At 34.9% G+C, this 20,291-nt stretch overlaps 1 protein-coding gene across 8 annotated transcripts in view; it reads left to right on the forward strand.

The window, feature by feature from the left end:
- Window positions 1-20,291, forward strand: part of LOC118198052 (twitchin-like) — a 480,648-nt gene that overhangs the window by 381,061 nt on the left and 79,296 nt on the right. For all 8 annotated transcript variants that reach the window (XM_085825414.1, XM_085825418.1, XM_085825417.1 and 5 more), the window contains 4 exons: window positions 722-894; window positions 2,621-2,750; window positions 4,594-4,896; window positions 7,121-7,232. In XM_085825414.1, coding sequence (XP_085681540.1) covers window positions 722-894; window positions 2,621-2,750; window positions 4,594-4,896; window positions 7,121-7,232 — 718 coding nt within the window. The remainder of the gene's footprint in view (window positions 1-721; window positions 895-2,620; window positions 2,751-4,593; window positions 4,897-7,120; window positions 7,233-20,291) is intronic.

The raw sequence follows: 20,291 nt of genomic DNA on the forward strand, positions 1-20,291 counted from the left end.
CAGTATTTTGTGAGTTTTTTAGACGTAGCAATAACTCGCTATTAGTCTAATAGGGTGTGCAGGACTTAAGCTTCCATTTGCAACAGAAACCCTACAACTGTGTCAATTTTTTTTTTTATTTTCACGATTTTACAGAAATAGATAGTGATGCATAGCTCAAGTAGTAATACCAAGTTAATTTTTATTCTCAGTTTAGTTCTTAAATATTGCTCTCATTTTTATGTCTATGTTTCAGTTTGCATATTCGATCAGAAATGTATAAAATTAAAGATTATCAGTTATGTTCTTAAACTGTATTAAAATTTTAATTATATTATTTGTTTATATGATTATGCATACACCATCATCAGAATTCAAAATCAGCTGATAGTCATAATGATCGCGTTTCTTCTTACATTTTTAAATACGATACCTAGCGATTTCTTTAAATTGATTGTAAATCTCTCTCAATCAACATCAAACCTCACTAACTAAAAGTTATCAAGGAGCATGCATTTTATAACTTTTAATAAATTGGAAAGCAAATTTCTTTTACCAAGTAAACTGAAATCGGTATTTATCATTTTTTATAAAGTAGTTGACTTTCTGCTCCCCTTAAAACCTACAATATTTGAAGAAATTTATTAGAAAAATTTTATTATACTGCGACACAAATTCTGATCGAATACCATATAATGACATCAAACGCATCACTTTATTAACATTAATTTCCTTATTTCAGGTCTTCCTGGACCTCCCATCGGCCCGCTGGAAGTTAGTGATATCACGCAACATACCGCCACTTTAACCTGGAAGCCTCCTGAGTACGACGGAGGATGCAAAATCACTCACTATTTCATCGAAAGGAAAGAGACTAGTCATGATCAATGGGTTATTGCGGCTAGTTATTGCAAAGTGAGTAGATGATAAGATTCAAATTAGTTTGTTAGTATTGATGTTGCTGAATTTGTTTCTCTTGTACGTTACGTAACTCAAATTTAATCAAGCTTTAAATCACTAAACTAAAGATTTTGATTAATTAATTATATTACAACAATTCTGATTATTAATACAAAACTTGACTCATGGAAATAATCATGTTCACTCGCATTGAAGTGAAATAGTTAAAAAATGATATGGTTATTAAAGCAAAGATAATAATGTATTAAGAAATTTATTTTTAGCTTCATTTAGGAGCGTATTATATGATAATTTATATTTGTGCGAGTAAAAACATGTAATATATCTATTATTTAAATTTTAATGGTTTTATTTAACACTATTGCAACACACGTCTTTTTTATATCATGTATTTCAAATTTTGCTTCACTGCAGAAAAATGGGTTAAACAAAAAAAAAAAAAAAAAAAAAAGTTAAAACAAAATATAAATGACTTGCAGCGAACATACTTCTAATCACTAACGTTATTCAATATAAAACGGATAAAACCATAGCCAAAGTGAAAAGGGAAAAAAATTGTCTGATTATAATTCATATGAACTTTTGATTCTCACAGAAAATATATCCTTATTCGTGCATTATTATATAAGGAGATATTCAAGTGTCAATTAAAACTAAAATGAACTTCTTCCGGTTTGAATAGAAACTTTTCTCTGCCTTGAAATGGCAACAGTCTGAACCTGAGAACTTGATTTTCGATTTGTTTTGACACAGCTCGAATGCTGCTGATGAGATGTAGATTAGATTATAAAATTTCTGATATTCAATTAAATTCGTTTTTTGAACTAAATTGTTATTGGGAATATAGAATTGTCACTGAACCACTACATGTAGAATTTGAGATGCGTACTTTAGCGCGTACAGAACTATTATTATAAAATTCGATACTTCTAGCATTGTAGAGTTTTATATTTTGATTTAGTTTCATCTTTAAGGTCGATTTCTAACTCATATTTGGGTATGAAGTTTTAAAAGAAGATTTCAGTCCAGTAATTTTCAAACTCTTCACTAAATCCATGTTTCTCGCTTCCTTACTGATTATCTAACGTGAAACTATTTTTTGTGTACTCCTTTAACAACATCTTCGTATTCTAGAATTTTGTTCTTATCGTTTAGAAACTTTAAAAATTGAAGTCGAAATTTGAAATAAAGAAAATATAAAGAATTCGAAATTCGATCTAATCACCTCTTAAGGAAATATATCATCTTTATGGAATTTGTATCGCAACAGCTTCAAGCTTAACTTTTCTATCCATGTATTTCCCGCTTTCTCACAGAGATGCCGCGAGCATTTTCTGATGACGAAAACGTTAGGCGTCATATAAAATCTAATTATATTTAAGGTTGAAAGGAGTAATAACAAATAACAACGATGGTCAAATTTTATTTTGCGAATCTATTAAATAATGGTATGTCCTCGTTAAATACTAAATGAGTTCAACATGTAAAACATAAGATGTCACAAATCATGTGAAGTATTTACTGACTTCATTTATTCGTTGTTATTCATGTGGCGATAAGGTATATCTGAAAATGTAAAGTTGAATTTTATATTATCGTAGATCAGTCATTTGTTTATAGGGTAAAAATGAAAATGAACAATTATATACGTACGGTAGTTCTCAAACCATTCAGTTCAGTAAATTGCTTTTTAATATTTCTGTTCTTTTTTTAACTTTAGGATACGACATTCACAGTGCAGGGCTTGACAGAAAATGGTGAATATTTATTCCGGGTGATGGCAGTCAACGAAAATGGCCAGAGTGCTCCACTGGTGGGCACCAATCCAATCATAGCCAAGTTACCATTTGGTAATTATTTACATATATTTTTATCTTGATTAACAATTTATAAAGAAATCATTTATAATAGCACTTATTAAAAATTTCTGAGATATCGAAATAACAATTTTTAATTTGAAATATGATACTAGCATGTACACTATTAGGCATATGCATAGAGTTCTTTATTTTATAGTTTGTATTTATCTTAAAGTTATATTAGATTTTGTATAAATTATTATTTAAGCAGAATATTCTGAAATTTTCTAATTTTATTATCACTGAAGAAGTGGATATGTGTTTGTATATTAATAAGTATTAAAATACCTTTATCTGCATAACTGTAATTTTTATTTCTCTATCATTTCATTAGAATTAACCCATGAAACAGACAATACTTATACATTATTTGTTTCATGGTTCAATGTGTTCATGATTCAATACTTTTCTAACTTCATACTGAAAACTAGTAGCCAGTGTTGTGTATAATTTAATGACTTAGAAGTCACACAAAAGAAAACTTAAAATTTCTTTTTCGGGTGCCGTATGGTCTGTAAATTTTTTTACATGCTTATTTAAAAAAATACATAAGAAATGAAGTACAGCTAAATCAAGATCAAAAGAGAAAATATAGGAAAAAAATACGCATTATAACTGCAAATAGATGCGGAAGCATCAAAATCTTTCATGTGCTTAGGGTCTCTAAAAGTCTTAATCCGATCCTGTTTTTTAGTGGAAGAGTTTTAAATTTGGAAATTAACAATCTATATATTAAATGTATGACTGATTTATGAATACTCCAATGGTCGTAAAACACAGACATTCATTAAATAAACAGCTTTAATAACAGAAAATAGTAGATAATATCATGGGTTTTTTGAAGAATTTATAAGGTATTTCATGTTAATTTACCAATTATTATGATTTAAACCTTTGCTATAAATTCTCCTTTCTTAATTCTCACTACAATGCAGATTAGTTGCTTGTGTATTGTGTTAGTTGTAAAAGCGCTAGAATGTAAGTTAATTGTAAACGGAGGTTTTAATGCTTAGATTAGAGCTTTTGGCAGACTTGTCTTGCTGTTAATTATTTCGCCAGCTCTGCCTAAGCTAAGTGTATTTTGTCTTTTAACATCTTAGATGACGCTAAAATTCGCACCACTTATTATCTTCAGCCAGTTTGAGTAGCCTCTTTTATGTGTAGTCTGCATTTGAAATTTAACTTTCTGTTATGTTGATTTAAATGTCTGCAAGTAGAGGAAGCTCCTTTTCGCACAAGCTGTGCCTTTTTGTTTATTTAAGACTTAAATACTAAAATATTAATAACTAAAAATAAAAATATTATCTCAACCTTCTTTAGACTTTGTGATTTGTTCCAGACTAAGCGATAGCTCACTACTAGTTTAGTAAGGTTTCCAGAACATTAACATAAGCTTCAAGAAACAACAGAGCCCTACAACTTAGTTAATAAATGCTGTATTACACTGAGCCGTTGTAGATTCATCGCAAGAATGTTATTTTTTCTAATTTCAATAATAAAGCAATGAAATATATTAAATAATATGAGATTAACATAGAAGCAGAAAATTAGTAAAATGCAATTTCCAAAAATGGCGCAGATCGATTGACTGGATGCAGGGTTGCCAAAAAACTTCTCATTGAAAGACCAAAAGCGCGTTTTTAAAGTGTAGTAAAGCGTAGGGTAATTCTGTGGTTACTATAATAAATGGGTAACTTAATATACGTAATTCATTTACGTAACACTAAAATTCATTGAACACTCTTGAAATTACATTATTCAAGTACTGCATACTTGAATATTTATTATATCTAAGGCCAACAGCACTATGTCTAACTATTTTCAATTTCGTTAGATCCACCGGGTCCACCAGGTCCACTCAAGGTTGTAGAAGTTGGTGGAGATTTCGTAAATCTCTCTTGGGAAAAGCCAGTCAGCGATGGAGGTTCTCGAATTTTAGGCTATTGGATCGAAAAGCGAGAAGCTGGTACTCAGACTTGGCAGAAAGTAAACCACAGCCCTTGTCATCCCACGCAAATAAACATCATCAATCTTATAGAAGACAGACAGTACGAGTTCAGAATATTTGCATTCAACGAGGCTGGCTTGAGTCCACCTGCCATAACAGAAACCGCTGTGAAGATTATTGATCCCAATGGTAAGAGATACTCTGTATCACCATTTTATATAGAATTTTCAGTCACGCGAATGTAATAATTATATTTAATAGTTGTATTATATGATGTAATACTTATATTATTATATATATTTAATATTTTATAATAATTACAATAATAACTATATTTCTTACAATAGTTTAATTTTTCCCTCTTTTAATTCCACTTGAAATAAAATTAATTTAAATTTATACTGCGGTTTTAGTTTGTAAGATTGTGAACTATTTTTATAGTATTTAATTTTAGTCAAATCAAGATAAAATATTATATATCGTAAATTGTTTATCATTATCAAGATCTGGTGATTTTTAAAAAACTGAGATCTTATCCCTGCAATCAATCGTCAATTACTGTTAAGAAATGGTGTTAATAGGGCATGATAAATACCTCGTAGTGGTGGTGTTTTATCTGTAAAAACGATTTTCTTGTGTTAGATGAGACACATTTTTATTTTGCGGTATTTTTACAATACGAAGTATATCACATAAAAACATTGAATGACAACACATATTTAGCAGCTGTTCTTGTACACTGTTTCATTTTATATTCTGTGACTAAAAATAAAAGGAATGAGCTCTACGGCCTAACTTAAGATTTCCTACATACAAACGAAGAAAAAACGTAACTAACCTAAACTTTTGTCAAACATGCTAACAAAAAAGGTTAAATTTCTCTCACTAGTGGATTCCTATGAGAGACAGAAATACCTATTTTGTTCATTTGCGGTCTTGCAGCTGAGGATGGTGGTTCGGCAAAACCATCGAAACTAGTCCTGTGAAAAGTTTGAAAATATAACGCTGATTTTTGTTGTTTGACTTCTGAATTAGTGTCAACCACAACTTTAGATTATCTGAGAATTTTATGATATTCTTAATTCGAAGAATATTGACTAGCTTAATGATTTTGTTGGAATATGTTGGTTATTTTTAGATCAACCCATATAAATGAACAGACATTTTCTATTACGAACTCAATAAAAACGTGTTAAAATTAAACATTACTGATAATTCTTTACAAGCAGTTTCAAAATCATCACTACAAAATTAAACCTAAAATTACCTCTGAAATTAAGTGAAAGATATAAAACAGCATCATTTGTTGCATTAAATTGTTGGTTGTTTTATAAATTTAATTATTATGATAGAACTCATTTTTCTCCATTATGTTTATATCTAAAACTACTGTTTTATTTTCGTCCCATCGTTTTCTTAATTCCGATATGGCCGTTTGGTCAAATCTTTGCCCAGCTCTCTTTTAGAGCAAGACATTTTATATATACAAGAGTTTTCCGGTAGTAAGTAACTCTGAAAGATTCGAGGGTATAGAATTTCGCAATTTAACAAACCTTAGCTACTCTTAAAAGTTTCAGGAACTTAGAATTCATGTTGATGTGAGCATGTGAGGCCGAGATACTGGAATTTCTAGAAATGTCTCACGTAGGCTATCATATGTAATCATTGTATAAGACATCTACAGTGGTAATTCGATCCGAGTTCAAATCTCCCTGCATAGACTCGCTGCAAGAAGTTAAGTGTTCCTCCTGATACGCAGTATGATGAATACGAGCCAGTTTATCTTAGGAAGTCTTTCGCGAAGATATCCTTTCCTTAGTCAGATGGCGATCGTGTACTCTTGTCTTAAATTAATAACCTAACCAAAAATCTCCGCTTTCTGACTCATAAACTCTGAATAATCTGAACAATTATGAGTATCTTTCGTCATAGGGTCAGTGCTCGACCATTAATTGTTAGAATTTTTTACAGTCTCGTCTACTCTATCTTCGACGGTTGAAGTATTTGGCATTAACTCCGTTTTTAGATTTTCTGGAGCATTACTCACATTCGTTTTTAATGATAATGAAAATAATGTAAAACTGGACATTATGTCGTTATAGTCTTAAACATTCATTCACAATTTAGCTGCAATAAATAATATCCTCAAAATCCTAATTAATTTGGAGAAAATATATTAGCGGGCCGCATAATATTGATTCAAGAGCCACAAGCTCTTGACCACTGTCATAAACAATTACAACAGTGGGGTTTTTCGGCCGGTATGCTGACGTCACAGTGGTCACCTTTCTATTGGAAATATATATACAAATGTGGAAAAATGCACCGTACTTTAAAAAATAAATAAAGTGATATAAGTTTTCCTCTTCCCTACGTGAAACTCGTTGTTAAAAAACAAGTACTTCTTTTTCAGCTCCTGTTGCTCCAGAATTCATGATGCCTTTGAAGACTGTGACGTGTCTTGAGAACAAGAATGCACAATTTACTTGTACTGTAGTTGGAAATCCCAAACCAAATATCACATGGTATGTAAATCATTAATTATATGAAACATGTTAATGACTTCCACTTTTTTTGCAGTCTTCATTGAATCAAACAATGAAACATGCATGCAAATGTAATAAATTATAAGTAGCTAATGTCTTTTTGGAAATTATGAGAATAAGGTATTACATAGCATCACAACTGAGCTAAATAAAATTAATCTAATATTTCTTTATATATATTCGGGTTGAATTGAGAATTGAATTGAGGGTTGAATCTGGGTTCAATTGAGGGTTGGGAGAATTGAGAAAGAGAAACTACTGCCCTTAAAACGGCGCTTTCACTCTGCAATGCTGCTGTACATAATTTTCGAAATGGAAGCCGAAAGATGAAAAAGCCCTCACTTCAGCTTATCTAACAGATTAAGCTAAGCCAACCAGACGACGAATGGAGCTACATATAGTTGTATTTATAGAAAGATTTTAAATTTGGCTTGTTTAGAGATGGGTGTTTAATTTTGTTGAAGTTGGGCAGCAAAACTTTATCTCTCGGCTCATATTCATCAAATACACAACTGCGAACCAATTACAAACACGAATAAAATGTAAGATTCAATTAGGGCTCCGCCTTCCTTTTTACGTTTCAGTCCTCCGTAATGAAAGTTCTAAAGAATTTTGTTGAAGTTGGGCAGCAAAACTTTATCTCTCGGCTCATATTCATCAAATACACAACTGCGAACCAATTACAAACACGAATAAAATGTAAGATTCAATTAGGGCTCCGCCTTCCTTTTTACGTTTCAGTCCTCCGTAATGAAAGTTCTAACGAATTTTGTTGAAGTTGGGCAGCAAAACTTTATCTCTCGGCTCATATTCATCAAATACACAACTGCGAACCAATTACAAACACGAATAAAATGTAAGATTCAATTAGGGCTCCGCCTTCCTTTTTACGTTTCAGTCCTCCGTAATGAAAGTTCTAACGAATTTTGTTGAAGTTGGGCAGCAAAACTTTATCTCTCGGCTCATATTCATCAAATACACAACTGCGAACCAATTACAAACACGAATAAAATGTAAGATTCAATTAGGGCTCCGCCTTCCTTTTTACGTTTCAGTCCTCCGTAATGAAAGTTCTAACGAATTTTGTTGAAGTTGGGCAGCAAAACTTTATCTCTCGGCTCATATTCATCAAATACACAACTGCGAACCAATTACAAACACGAATAAAATGTAAGATTCAATTAGGGCTCCGCCTTCCTTTTTACGTTTCAGTCCTCCGTAATGAAAGTTCTAACGAATTTTGTTGAAGTTGGGCAGCAAAACTTTATCTCTCGGCTCATATTCATCAAATACACAACTGCGAACCAATTACAAACACGAATAAAATGTAAGATTCAATTAGGGCTCCGCCTTCCTTTTTACGTTTCAGTCCTCCGTAATGAAAGTTCTAACGAATTTTGTTGAAGTTGGGCAGCAAAACTTTATCTCTCGGCTCATATTCATCAAATACACAACTGCGAACCAATTACAAACACGAATAAAATGTAAGATTCAATTAGGGCTCCGCCTTCCTTTTTACGTTTCAGTCCTCCGTAATGAAAGTTCTAACGAATTTTGTTGAAGTTGGGCAGCAAAACTTTATCTCTCGGCTCATATTCATCAAATACACAACTGCGAACCAATTACAAACACGAATAAAATGTAAGATTCAATTAGGGCTCCGCCTTCCTTTTTACGTTTCAGTCCTCCGTAATGAAAGTTCTAACGAATTTTGTTGAAGTTGGGCAGCAAAACTTTATCTCTCGGCTCATATTCATCAAATACACAACTGCGAACCAATTACAAACACGAATAAAATGTAAGATTCAATTAGGGCTCCGCCTTCCTTTTTACGTTTCAGTCCTCCGTAATGAAAGTTCTAACGAATTTTGTTGAAGTTGGGCAGCAAAACTTTATCTCTCGGCTCATATTCATCAAATACACAACTGCGAACCAATTACAAACACGAATAAAATGTAAGATTCAATTAGGGCTCCGCCTTCCTTTTTACGTTTCAGTCCTCCGTAATGAAAGTTCTAACGAATTTTGTTGAAGTTGGGCAGCAAAACTTTATCTCTCGGCTCATATTCATCAAATACACAACTGCGAACCAATTACAAACACGAATAAAATGTAAGATTCAATTAGGGCTCCGCCTTCCTTTTTACGTTTCAGTCCTCCGTAATGAAAGTTCTAACGAATTTTGTTGAAGTTGGGCAGCAAAACTTTATCTCTCGGCTCATATTCATCAAATACACAACTGCGAACCAATTACAAACACGAATAAAATGTAAGATTCAATTAGGGCTCCGCCTTCCTTTTTACGTTTCAGTCCTCCGTAATGAAAGTTCTAATGAATTTTGTTGAAGTTGGGCAGCAAAACTTTATCTCTCGGCTCATATTCATCAAATACACAACTGCGAACCAATTACAAACACGAATAAAATGTAAGATTCAATTAGGGCTCCGCCTTCCTTTTTACGTTTCAGTCCTCCGTAATGAAAGTTCTAACGAATTTTGTTGAAGTTGGGCAGCAAAACTTTATCTCTCGGCTCATATTCATCAAATACACAACTGCGAACCAATTACAAACACGAATAAAATGTAAGATTCAATTAGGGCTCCGCCTTCCTTTTTACGTTTTAGTCCTCCGTAATGAAAGTTCTAACGAATTTTGTTGAAGTTGGGCAGCAAAACTTTATCTCTCGGCTCATATTCATCAAATACACAACTGCGAACCAATTACAAACACGAATAAAATGTAAGATTCAATTAGGGCTCCGCCTTCCTTTTTACGTTTCAGTCCTCCGTAATGAAAGTTCTAACGAATTTTGTTGAAGTTGGGCAGCAAAACTTTATCTCTCGGCTCATATTCATCAAATACACAACTGCGAACCAATTACAAACACGAATAAAATGTAAGATTCAATTAGGGCTCCGCCTTCCTTTTTACGTTTCAGTCCTCCGTAATGAAAGTTCTAACGAATTTTGTTGAAGTTGGGCAGCAAAACTTTATCTCTCGGCTCATATTCATCAAATACACAACTGCGAACCAATTACAAACACGAATAAAATGTAAGATTCAATTAGGGCTCCGCCTTCCTTTTTACGTTTCAGTCCTCCGTAATGAAAGTTCTAACGAATTTTGTTGAAGTTGGGCAGCAAAACTTTATCTCTCGGCTCATATTCATCAAATACACAACTGCGAACCAATTACAAACACGAATAAAATGTAAGATTCAATTAGGGCTCCGCCTTCCTTTTTACGTTTCAGTCCTCCGTAATGAAAGTTCTAACGAATTTTGTTGAAGTTGGGCAGCAAAACTTTATCTCTCGGCTCATATTCATCAAATACACAACTGCGAACCAATTACAAACACGAATAAAATGTAAGATTCAATTAGGGCTCCGCCTTCCTTTTTACGTTTCAGTCCTCCGTAATGAAAGTTCTAACGAATTTTGTTGAAGTTGGGCAGCAAAACTTTATCTCTCGGCTCATATTCATCAAATACACAACTGCGAACCAATTACAAACACGAATAAAATGTAAGATTCAATTAGGGCTCCGCCTTCCTTTTTACGTTTCAGTCCTCCGTAATGAAAGTTCTAACGAATTTTGTTGAAGTTGGGCAGCAAAACTTTATCTCTCGGCTCATATTCATCAAATACACAACTGCGAACCAATTACAAACACGAATAAAATGTAAGATTCAATTAGGGCTCCGCCTTCCTTTTTACGTTTCAGTCCTCCGTAATGAAAGTTCTAACGAATTTTGTTGAAGTTGGGCAGCAAAACTTTATCTCTCGGCTCATATTCATCAAATACACAACTGCGAACCAATTACAAACACGAATAAAATGTAAGATTCAATTAGGGCTCCGCCTTCCTTTTTACGTTTCAGTCCTCCGTAATGAAAGTTCTAATGAATTTTGTTTAAGTTGGGCAGCAAAACTTTATCTCTCGGCTCATATTCATCAAATACACAACTGCGAACCAATTACAAACACGAATAAAATGTAAGATTCAATTAGGGCTCCGCCTTCCTTTTTACGTTTCAGTCCTCCGTAATGAAAGTTCTAACGAATTTTGTTGAAGTTGGGCAGCAAAACTTTATCTCTCGGCTCATATTCATCAAATACACAACTGCGAACCAATTACAAACACGAATAAAATGTAAGATTCAATTAGGGCTCCGCCTTCCTTTTTACGTTTCAGTCCTCCGTAATGAAAGTTCTAACGAATTTTGTTGAAGTTGGGCAGCAAAACTTTATCTCTCGGCTCATATTCATCAAATACACAACTGCGAACCAATTACAAACACGAATAAAATGTAAGATTCAATTAGGGCTCCGCCTTCCTTTTTACGTTTCAGTCCTCCGTAATGAAAGTTCTAACGAATTTTGTTGAAGTTGGGCAGCAAAACTTTATCTCTCGGCTCATATTCATCAAATACACAACTGCGAACCAATTACAAACACGAATAAAATGTAAGATTCAATTAGGGCTCCGCCTTCCTTTTTACGTTTCAGTCCTCCGTAATGAAAGTTCTAACGAATTTTGTTGAAGTTGGGCAGCAAAACTTTATCTCTCGGCTCATATTCATCAAATACACAACTGCGAACCAATTACAAACACGAATAAAATGTAAGATTCAATTAGGGCTCCGCCTTCCTTTTTACGTTTCAGTCCTCCGTAATGAAAGTTCTAACGAATTTTGTTGAAGTTGGGCAGCAAAACTTTATCTCTCGGCTCATATTCATCAAATACACAACTGCGAACCAATTACAAACACGAATAAAATGTAAGATTCAATTAGGGCTCCGCCTTCCTTTTTACGTTTCAGTCCTCCGTAATGAAAGTTCTAACGAATTTTGTTTAAGTTGGGCAGCAAAACTTTATCTCTCGGCTCATATTCATCAAATACACAACTGCGAACCAATTACAAACACGAATAAAATGTAAGATTCAATTAGGGCTCCGCCTTCCTTTTTACGTTTCAGTCCTCCGTAATGAAAGTTCTAACGAATTTTGTTGAAGTTGGGCAGCAAAACTTTATCTCTCGGCTCATATTCATCAAATACACAACTGCGAACCAATTACAAACACGAATAAAATGTAAGATTCAATTAGGGCTCCGCCTTCCTTTTTACGTTTCAGTCCTCCGTAATGAAAGTTCTAACGAATTTTGTTGAAGTTGGGCAGCAAAACTTTATCTCTCGGCTCATATTCATCAAATACACAACTGCGAACCAATTACAAACACGAATAAAATGTAAGATTCAATTAGGGCTCCGCCTTCCTTTTTACGTTTCAGTCCTCCGTAATGAAAGTTCTAACGAATTTTGTTGAAGTTGGGCAGCAAAACTTTATCTCTCGGCTCATATTCATCAAATACACAACTGCGAACCAATTACAAACACGAATAAAATGTAAGATTCAATTAGGGCTCCGCCTTCCTTTTTACGTTTCAGTCCTCCGTAATGAAAGTTCTAACGAATTTTGTTGAAGTTGGGCAGCAAAACTTTATCTCTCGGCTCATATTCATCAAATACACAACTGCGAACCAATTACAAACACGAATAAAATGTAAGATTCAATTAGGGCTCCGCCTTCCTTTTTACGTTTCAGTCCTCCGTAATGAAAGTTCTAACGAATTTTGTTGAAGTTGGGCAGCAAAACTTTATCTCTCGGCTCATATTCATCAAATACACAACTGCGAACCAATTACAAACACGAATAAAATGTAAGATTCAATTAGGGCTCCGCCTTCCTTTTTACGTTTCAGTCCTCCGTAATGAAAGTTCTAACGAATTTTGTTGAAGTTGGGCAGCAAAACTTTATCTCTCGGCTCATATTCATCAAATACACAACTGCGAACCAATTACAAACACGAATAAAATGTAAGATTCAATTAGGGCTCCGCCTTCCTTTTTACGTTTCAGTCCTCCGTAATGAAAGTTCTAACGAATTTTGTTGAAGTTGGGCAGCAAAACTTTATCTCTCGGCTCATATTCATCAAATACACAACTGCGAACCAATTACAAACACGAATAAAATGTAAGATTCAATTAGGGCTCCGCCTTCCTTTTTACGTTTCAGTCCTCCGTAATGAAAGTTCTAACGAATTTTGTTGAAGTTGGGCAGCAAAACTTTATCTCTCGGCTCATATTCATCAAATACACAACTGCGAACCAATTACAAACACGAATAAAATGTAAGATTCAATTAGGGCTCCGCCTTCCTTTTTACGTTTCAGTCCTCCGTAATGAAAGTTCTAACGAATTTTGTTGAAGTTGGGCAGCAAAACTTTATCTCTCGGCTCATATTCATCAAATACACAACTGCGAACCAATTACAAACACGAATAAAATGTAAGATTCAATTAGGGCTCCGCCTTCCTTTTTACGTTTCAGTCCTCCGTAATGAAAGTTCTAACGAATTTTGTTGAAGTTGGGCAGCAAAACTTTATCTCTCGGCTCATATTCATCAAATACACAACTGCGAACCAATTACAAACACGAATAAAATGTAAGATTCAATTAGGGCTCCGCCTTCCTTTTTACGTTTCAGTCCTCCGTAATGAAAGTTCTAACGAATTTTGTTGAAGTTGGGCAGCAAAACTTTATCTCTCGGCTCATATTCATCAAATACACAACTGCGAACCAATTACAAACACGAATAAAATGTAAGATTCAATTAGGCTCCGCCTTCCTTTTTACGTTTCAGTCCTCCGTAATGAAAGTTCTAACGAATTTTGTTGAAGTTGGGCAGCAAAACTTTATCTCTCGGCTCATATTCATCAAATACACAACTGCGAACCAATTACAAACACGAATAAAATGTAAGATTCAATTAGGGCTCCGCCTTCCTTTTTACGTTTCAGTCCTCCGTAATGAAAGTTCTAACGAATTTTGTTGAAGTTGGGCAGCAAAACTTTATCTCTCGGCTCATATTCATCAAATACACAACTGCGAACCAATTACAAACACGAATAAAATGTAAGATTCAATTAGGGCTCCGCCTTCCTTTTTACGTTTCAGTCCTCCGTAATGAAAGTTCTAATGAATTTTGTTTAAGTTGGGCAGCAAAACTTTATCTCTCGGCTCATATTCATCAAATACACAACTGCGAACCAATTACAAACACGAATAAAATGTAAGATTCAATTAGGGCTCCGCCTTCCTCTTTACGTTTCAGTCCTCCGTAATGAAAGTTCTAACGAATTTTGTTGAAGTTGGGCAGCAAAACTTTATCTCTCGGCTCATATTCATCAAATACACAACTGCGAACCAATTACAAACACGAATAAAATGTAAGATTCAATTAGGGCTCCGCCTTCCTTTTTACGTTTCAGTCCTCCGTAATGAAAGTTCTAACGAATTTTGTTGAAGTTGGGCAGCAAAACTTTATCTCTCGGCTCATATTCATCAAATACACAACTGCGAACCAATTACAAACACGAATAAAATGTAAGATTCAATTAGGGCTCCGCCTTCCTTTTTACGTTTCAGTCCTCCGTAATGAAAGTTCTAACGAATTTTGTTGAAGTTGGGCAGCAAAACTTTATCTCTCGGCTCATATTCATCAAATACACAACTGCGAACCAATTACAAACACGAATAAAATGTAAGATTCAATTAGGGCTCCGCCTTCCTTTTTACGTTTCAGTCCTCCGTAATGAAAGTTCTAACGAATTTTGTTGAAGTTGGGCAGCAAAACTTTATCTCTCGGCTCATATTCATCAAATACACAACTGCGAACCAATTACAAACACGAATAAAATGTAAGATTCAATTAGGGCTCCGCCTTCCTTTTTACGTTTCAGTCCTCCGTAATGAAAGTTCTAACGAATTTTGTTGAAGTTGGGCAGCAAAACTTTATCTCTCGGCTCATATTCATCAAATACACAACTGCGAACCAATTACAAACACGAATAAAATGTAAGATTCAATTAGGGCTCCGCCTTCCTTTTTACGTTTCAGTCCTCCGTAATGAAAGTTCTAACGAATTTTGTTGAAGTTGGGCAGCAAAACTTTATCTCTCGGCTCATATTCATCAAATACACAACTGCGAACCAATTACAAACACGAATAAAATGTAAGATTCAATTAGGGCTCCGCCTTCCTTTTTACGTTTCAGTCCTCCGTAATGAAAGTTCTAACGAATTTTGTTGAAGTTGGGCAGCAAAACTTTATCTCTCGGCTCATATTCATCAAATACACAACTGCGAACCAATTACAAACACGAATAAAATGTAAGATTCAATTAGGGCTCCGCCTTCCTTTTTACGTTTCAGTCCTCCGTAATGAAAGTTCTAACGAATTTTGTTGAAGTTGGGCAGCAAAACTTTATCTCTCGGCTCATATTCATCAAATACACAACTGCGAACCAATTACAAACACGAATAAAATGTAAGATTCAATTAGGGCTCCGCCTTCCTTTTTACGTTTCAGTCCTCCGTAATGAAAGTTCTAACGAATTTTGTTGAAGTTGGGCAGCAAAACTTTATCTCTCGGCTCATATTCATCAAATACACAACTGCGAACCAATTACAAACACGAATAAAATGTAAGATTCAATTAGGGCTCCGCCTTCCTTTTTACGTTTCAGTCCTCCGTAATGAAAGTTCTAATGAATTTTGTTGAAGTTGGGCAGCAAAACTTTATCTCTCGGCTCATATTCATCAAATACACAACTGCGAACCAATTACAAACACGAATAAAATGTAAGATTCAATTAGGGCTCCGCCTTCCTTTTTACGTTTCAGTCCTCCGTAATGAAAGTTCTAACGAATTTTGTTGAAGTTGGGCAGCAAAACTTTATCTCTCGGCTCATATTCATCAAATACACAACTGCGAACCAATTACAAACACGAATAAAATGTAAGATTCAATTAGGGCTCCGCCTTCCTTTTTACGTTTCAGTCCTCCGTAATGAAAGTTCTAACGAATTTTGTTGAAGTTGGGCAGCAAAACTTTATCTCTCGGCTCATATTCATCAAATACACAACTGCGAACCAATTACAAACACGAATAAAATGTAAGATTCAATTAGGGCTCCGCCTTCCTTTTTACGTTTCAGTCCTCCGTAATGAAAGTTCTAACGAATTTTGTTGAAGTTGGGCAGCAAAACTTTATCTCTCGGCTCATATTCATCAAATACACAACTGCGAACCAATTACAAACACGAATAAAATGTAAGATTCAATTAGGGCTCCGCCTTCCTTTTTACGTTTCAGTCCTCCGTAATGAAAGTTCTAAAGAATTTTGTTGAAGTTGGGCAGCAAAACTTTATCTCTCGGCTCATATTCATCAAATACACAACTGCGAACCAATTACAAACACGAATAAAATGTAAGATTCAATTAGGGCTCCGCCTTCCTTTTTACGTTTCAGTCCTCCGTAATGAAAGTTCTAACGAATTTTGTTGAAGTTGGGCAGCAAAACTTTATCTCTCGGCTCATATTCATCAAATACACAACTGCGAACCAATTACAAACACGAATAAAATGTAAGATTCAATTAGGGCTCCGCCTTCCTTTTTACGTTTCAGTCCTCCGTAATGAAAGTTCTAACGAATTTTGTTGAAGTTGGGCAGCAAAACTTTATCTCTCGGCTCATATTCATCAAATACACAACTGCGAACCAATTACAAACACGAATAAAATGTAAGATTCAATTAGGGCTCCGCCTTCCTTTTTACGTTTCAGTCCTCCGTAATGAAAGTTCTAACGAATTTTGTTGAAGTTGGGCAGCAAAACTTTATCTCTCGGCTCATATTCATCAAATACACAACTGCGAACCAATTACAAACACGAATAAAATGTAAGATTCAATTAGGGCTCCGCCTTCCTTTTTACGTTTCAGTCCTCCGTAATGAAAGTTCTAACGAATTTTGTTGAAGTTGGGCAGCAAAACTTTATCTCTCGGCTCATATTCATCAAATACACAACTGCGAACCAATTACAAACACGAATAAAATGTAAGATTCAATTAGGGCTCCGCCTTCCTTTTTACGTTTCAGTCCTCCGTAATGAAAGTTCTAACGAATTTTGTTGAAGTTGGGCAGCAAAACTTTATCTCTCGGCTCATATTCATCAAATACACAACTGCGAACCAATTACAAACACGAATAAAATGTAAGATTCAATTAGGGCTCCGCCTTCCTTTTTACGTTTCAGTCCTCCGTAATGAAAGTTCTAACGAATTTTGTTGAAGTTGGGCAGCAAAACTTTATCTCTCGGCTCATATTCATCAAATACACAACTGCGAACCAATTACAAACACGAATAAAATGTAAGATTCAATTAGGGCTCCGCCTTCCTTTTTACGTTTCAGTCCTCCGTAATGAAAGTTCTAACGAATTTTGTTGAAGTTGGGCAGCAAAACTTTATCTCTCGGCTCATATTCATCAAATACACAACTGCGAACCAATTACAAACACGAATAAAATGTAAGATTCAATTAGGGCTCCGCCTTCCTTTTTACGTTTCAGTCCTCCGTAATGAAAGTTCTAACGAATTTTGTTGAAGTTGGGCAGCAAAACTTTATCTCTCGGCTCATATTCATCAAATACACAACTGCGAACCAATTACAAACACGAATAAAATGTAAGATTCAATTAGGGCTCCGCCTTCCTTTTTACGTTTCAGTCCTCCGTAATGAAAGTTCTAACGAATTTTGTTGAAGTTGGGCAGCAAAACTTTATCTCTCGGCTCATATTCATCAAATACACAACTGCGAACCAATTACAAACACGAATAAAATGTAAGATTCAATTAGGGCTCCGCCTTCCTTTTTACGTTTCAGTCCTCCGTAATGAAAGTTCTAACGAATTTTGTTGAAGTTGGGCAGCAAAACTTTATCTCTCGGCTCATATTCATCAAATACACAACTGCGAACCAATTACAAACACGAATAAAATGTAAGATTCAATTAGGGCTCCGCCTTCCTCTTTACGTTTCAGTCCTCCGTAATGAAAGTTCTAACGAATTTTGTTGAAGTTGGGCAGCAAAACTTTATCTCTCGGCTCATATTCATCAAATACACAACTGCGAACCAATTACAAACACGAATAAAATGTAAGATTCAATTAGGGCTCCGCCTTCCTTTTTACGTTTCAGTCCTCCGTAATGAAAGTTCTAACGAATTTTGTTGAAGTTGGGCAGCAAAACTTTATCTCTCGGCTCATATTCATCAAATACACAACTGCGAACCAATTACAAACACGAATAAAATGTAAGATTCAATTAGGGCTCCGCCTTCCTTTTTACGTTTCAGTCCTCCGTAATGAAAGTTCTAACGAATTTTGTTGAAGTTGGGCAGCAAAACTTTATCTCTCGGCTCATATTCATCAAATACACAACTGCGAACCAATTACAAACACGAATAAAATGTAAGATTCAATTAGGGCTCCGCCTTCCTTTTTACGTTTCAGTCCTCCGTAATGAAAGTTCTAACGAATTTTGTTGAAGTTGGGCAGCAAAACTTTATCTCTCGGCTCATATTCATCAAATACACAACTGCGAACCAATTACAAACACGAATAAAATGTAAGATTCAATTAGGGCTCCGCCTTCCTTTTTACGTTTCAGTCCTCCGTAATGAAAGTTCTAACGAATTTTGTTGAAGTTGGGCAGCAAAACTTTATCTCTCGGCTCATATTCATCAATACACAACTGCGAACCAATTACAAACACGAATAAAATGTAAGATTCAATTAGGGCTCCGCCTTCCTTTTTACGTTTCAGTCCTCCGTAATGAAAGTTCTAACGAATTTTGTTGAAGTTGGGCAGCAAAACTTTATCTCTCGGCTCATATTCATCAAATACACAACTGCGAACCAATTACAAACACGAATAAAATGTAAGATTCAATTAGGGCTCCGCCTTCCTTTTTACGTTTCAGTCCTCCGTAATGAAAGTTCTAACGAATTTTGTTGAAGTTGGGCAGCAAAACTTTATCTCTCGGCTCATATTCATCAAATACACAACTGCGAACCAATTACAAACACGAATAAAATGTAAGATTCAATTAGGGCTCCGCCTTCCTTTTTACGTTTCAGTCCTCCGTAATGAAAGTTCTAACGAATTTTGTTGAAGTTGGGCAGCAAAACTTTATCTCTCGGCTCATATTCATCAAATACACAACTGCGAACCAATTACAAACACGAATAAAATGTAAGATTCAATTAGGGCTCCGCCTTCCTTTTTACGTTTCAGTCCTCCGTAATGAAAGTTCTAACGAATTTTGTTGAAGTTGGGCAGCAAAACTTTATCTCTCGGCTCATATTCATCAAATACACAACTGCGAACCAATTACAAACACGAATAAAATGTAAGATTCAATTAGGGCTCCGCCTTCCTTTTTACGTTTCAGTCCTCCGTAATGAAAGTTCTAACGAATTTTGTTGAAGTTGGGCAGCAAAACTTTATCTCTCGGCTCATATTCATCAAATACACAACTGCGAACCAATTACAAACACGAATAAAATGTAAGATTCAATTAGGGCTCCGCCTTCCTTTTTACGTTTCAGTCCTCCGTAATGAAAGTTCTAACGAATTTTGTTGAAGTTGGGCAGCAAAACTTTATCTCTCGGCTCATATTCATCAAATACACAACTGCGAACCAATTACAAACACGAATAAAATGTAAGATTCAATTAGGGCTCCGCCTTCCTTTTTACGTTTCAGTCCTCCGTAATGAAAGTTCTAACGAATTTTGTTGAAGTTGGGCAGCAAAACTTTATCTCTCGGCTCATATTCATCAAATACACAACTGCGAACCAATTACAAACACGAATAAAATGTAAGATTCAATTAGGGCTCCGCCTTCCTTTTTACGTTTCAGTCCTCCGTAATGAAAGTTCTAACGAATTTTGTTTAAGTTGGGCAGCAAAACTTTATCTCTCGGCTCATATTCATCAATACACAACTGCGAACCAATTACAAACACGAATAAAATGTAAGATTCAATTAGGGCTCCGCCTTCCTTTTTACGTTTCAGTCCTCCGTAATGAAAGTTCTAGATTGAATTTTGTTTAAGTTGGGCAGCAAAACT

Source organism: Stegodyphus dumicola, chromosome 10, assembly GCF_044657685.1.
Source record: "Stegodyphus dumicola isolate Sdum_Otavi_A_Nest chromosome 10, ASM4465768v1".
NCBI classification, from domain to species: domain Eukaryota; kingdom Metazoa; phylum Arthropoda; class Arachnida; order Araneae; family Eresidae; genus Stegodyphus; species Stegodyphus dumicola.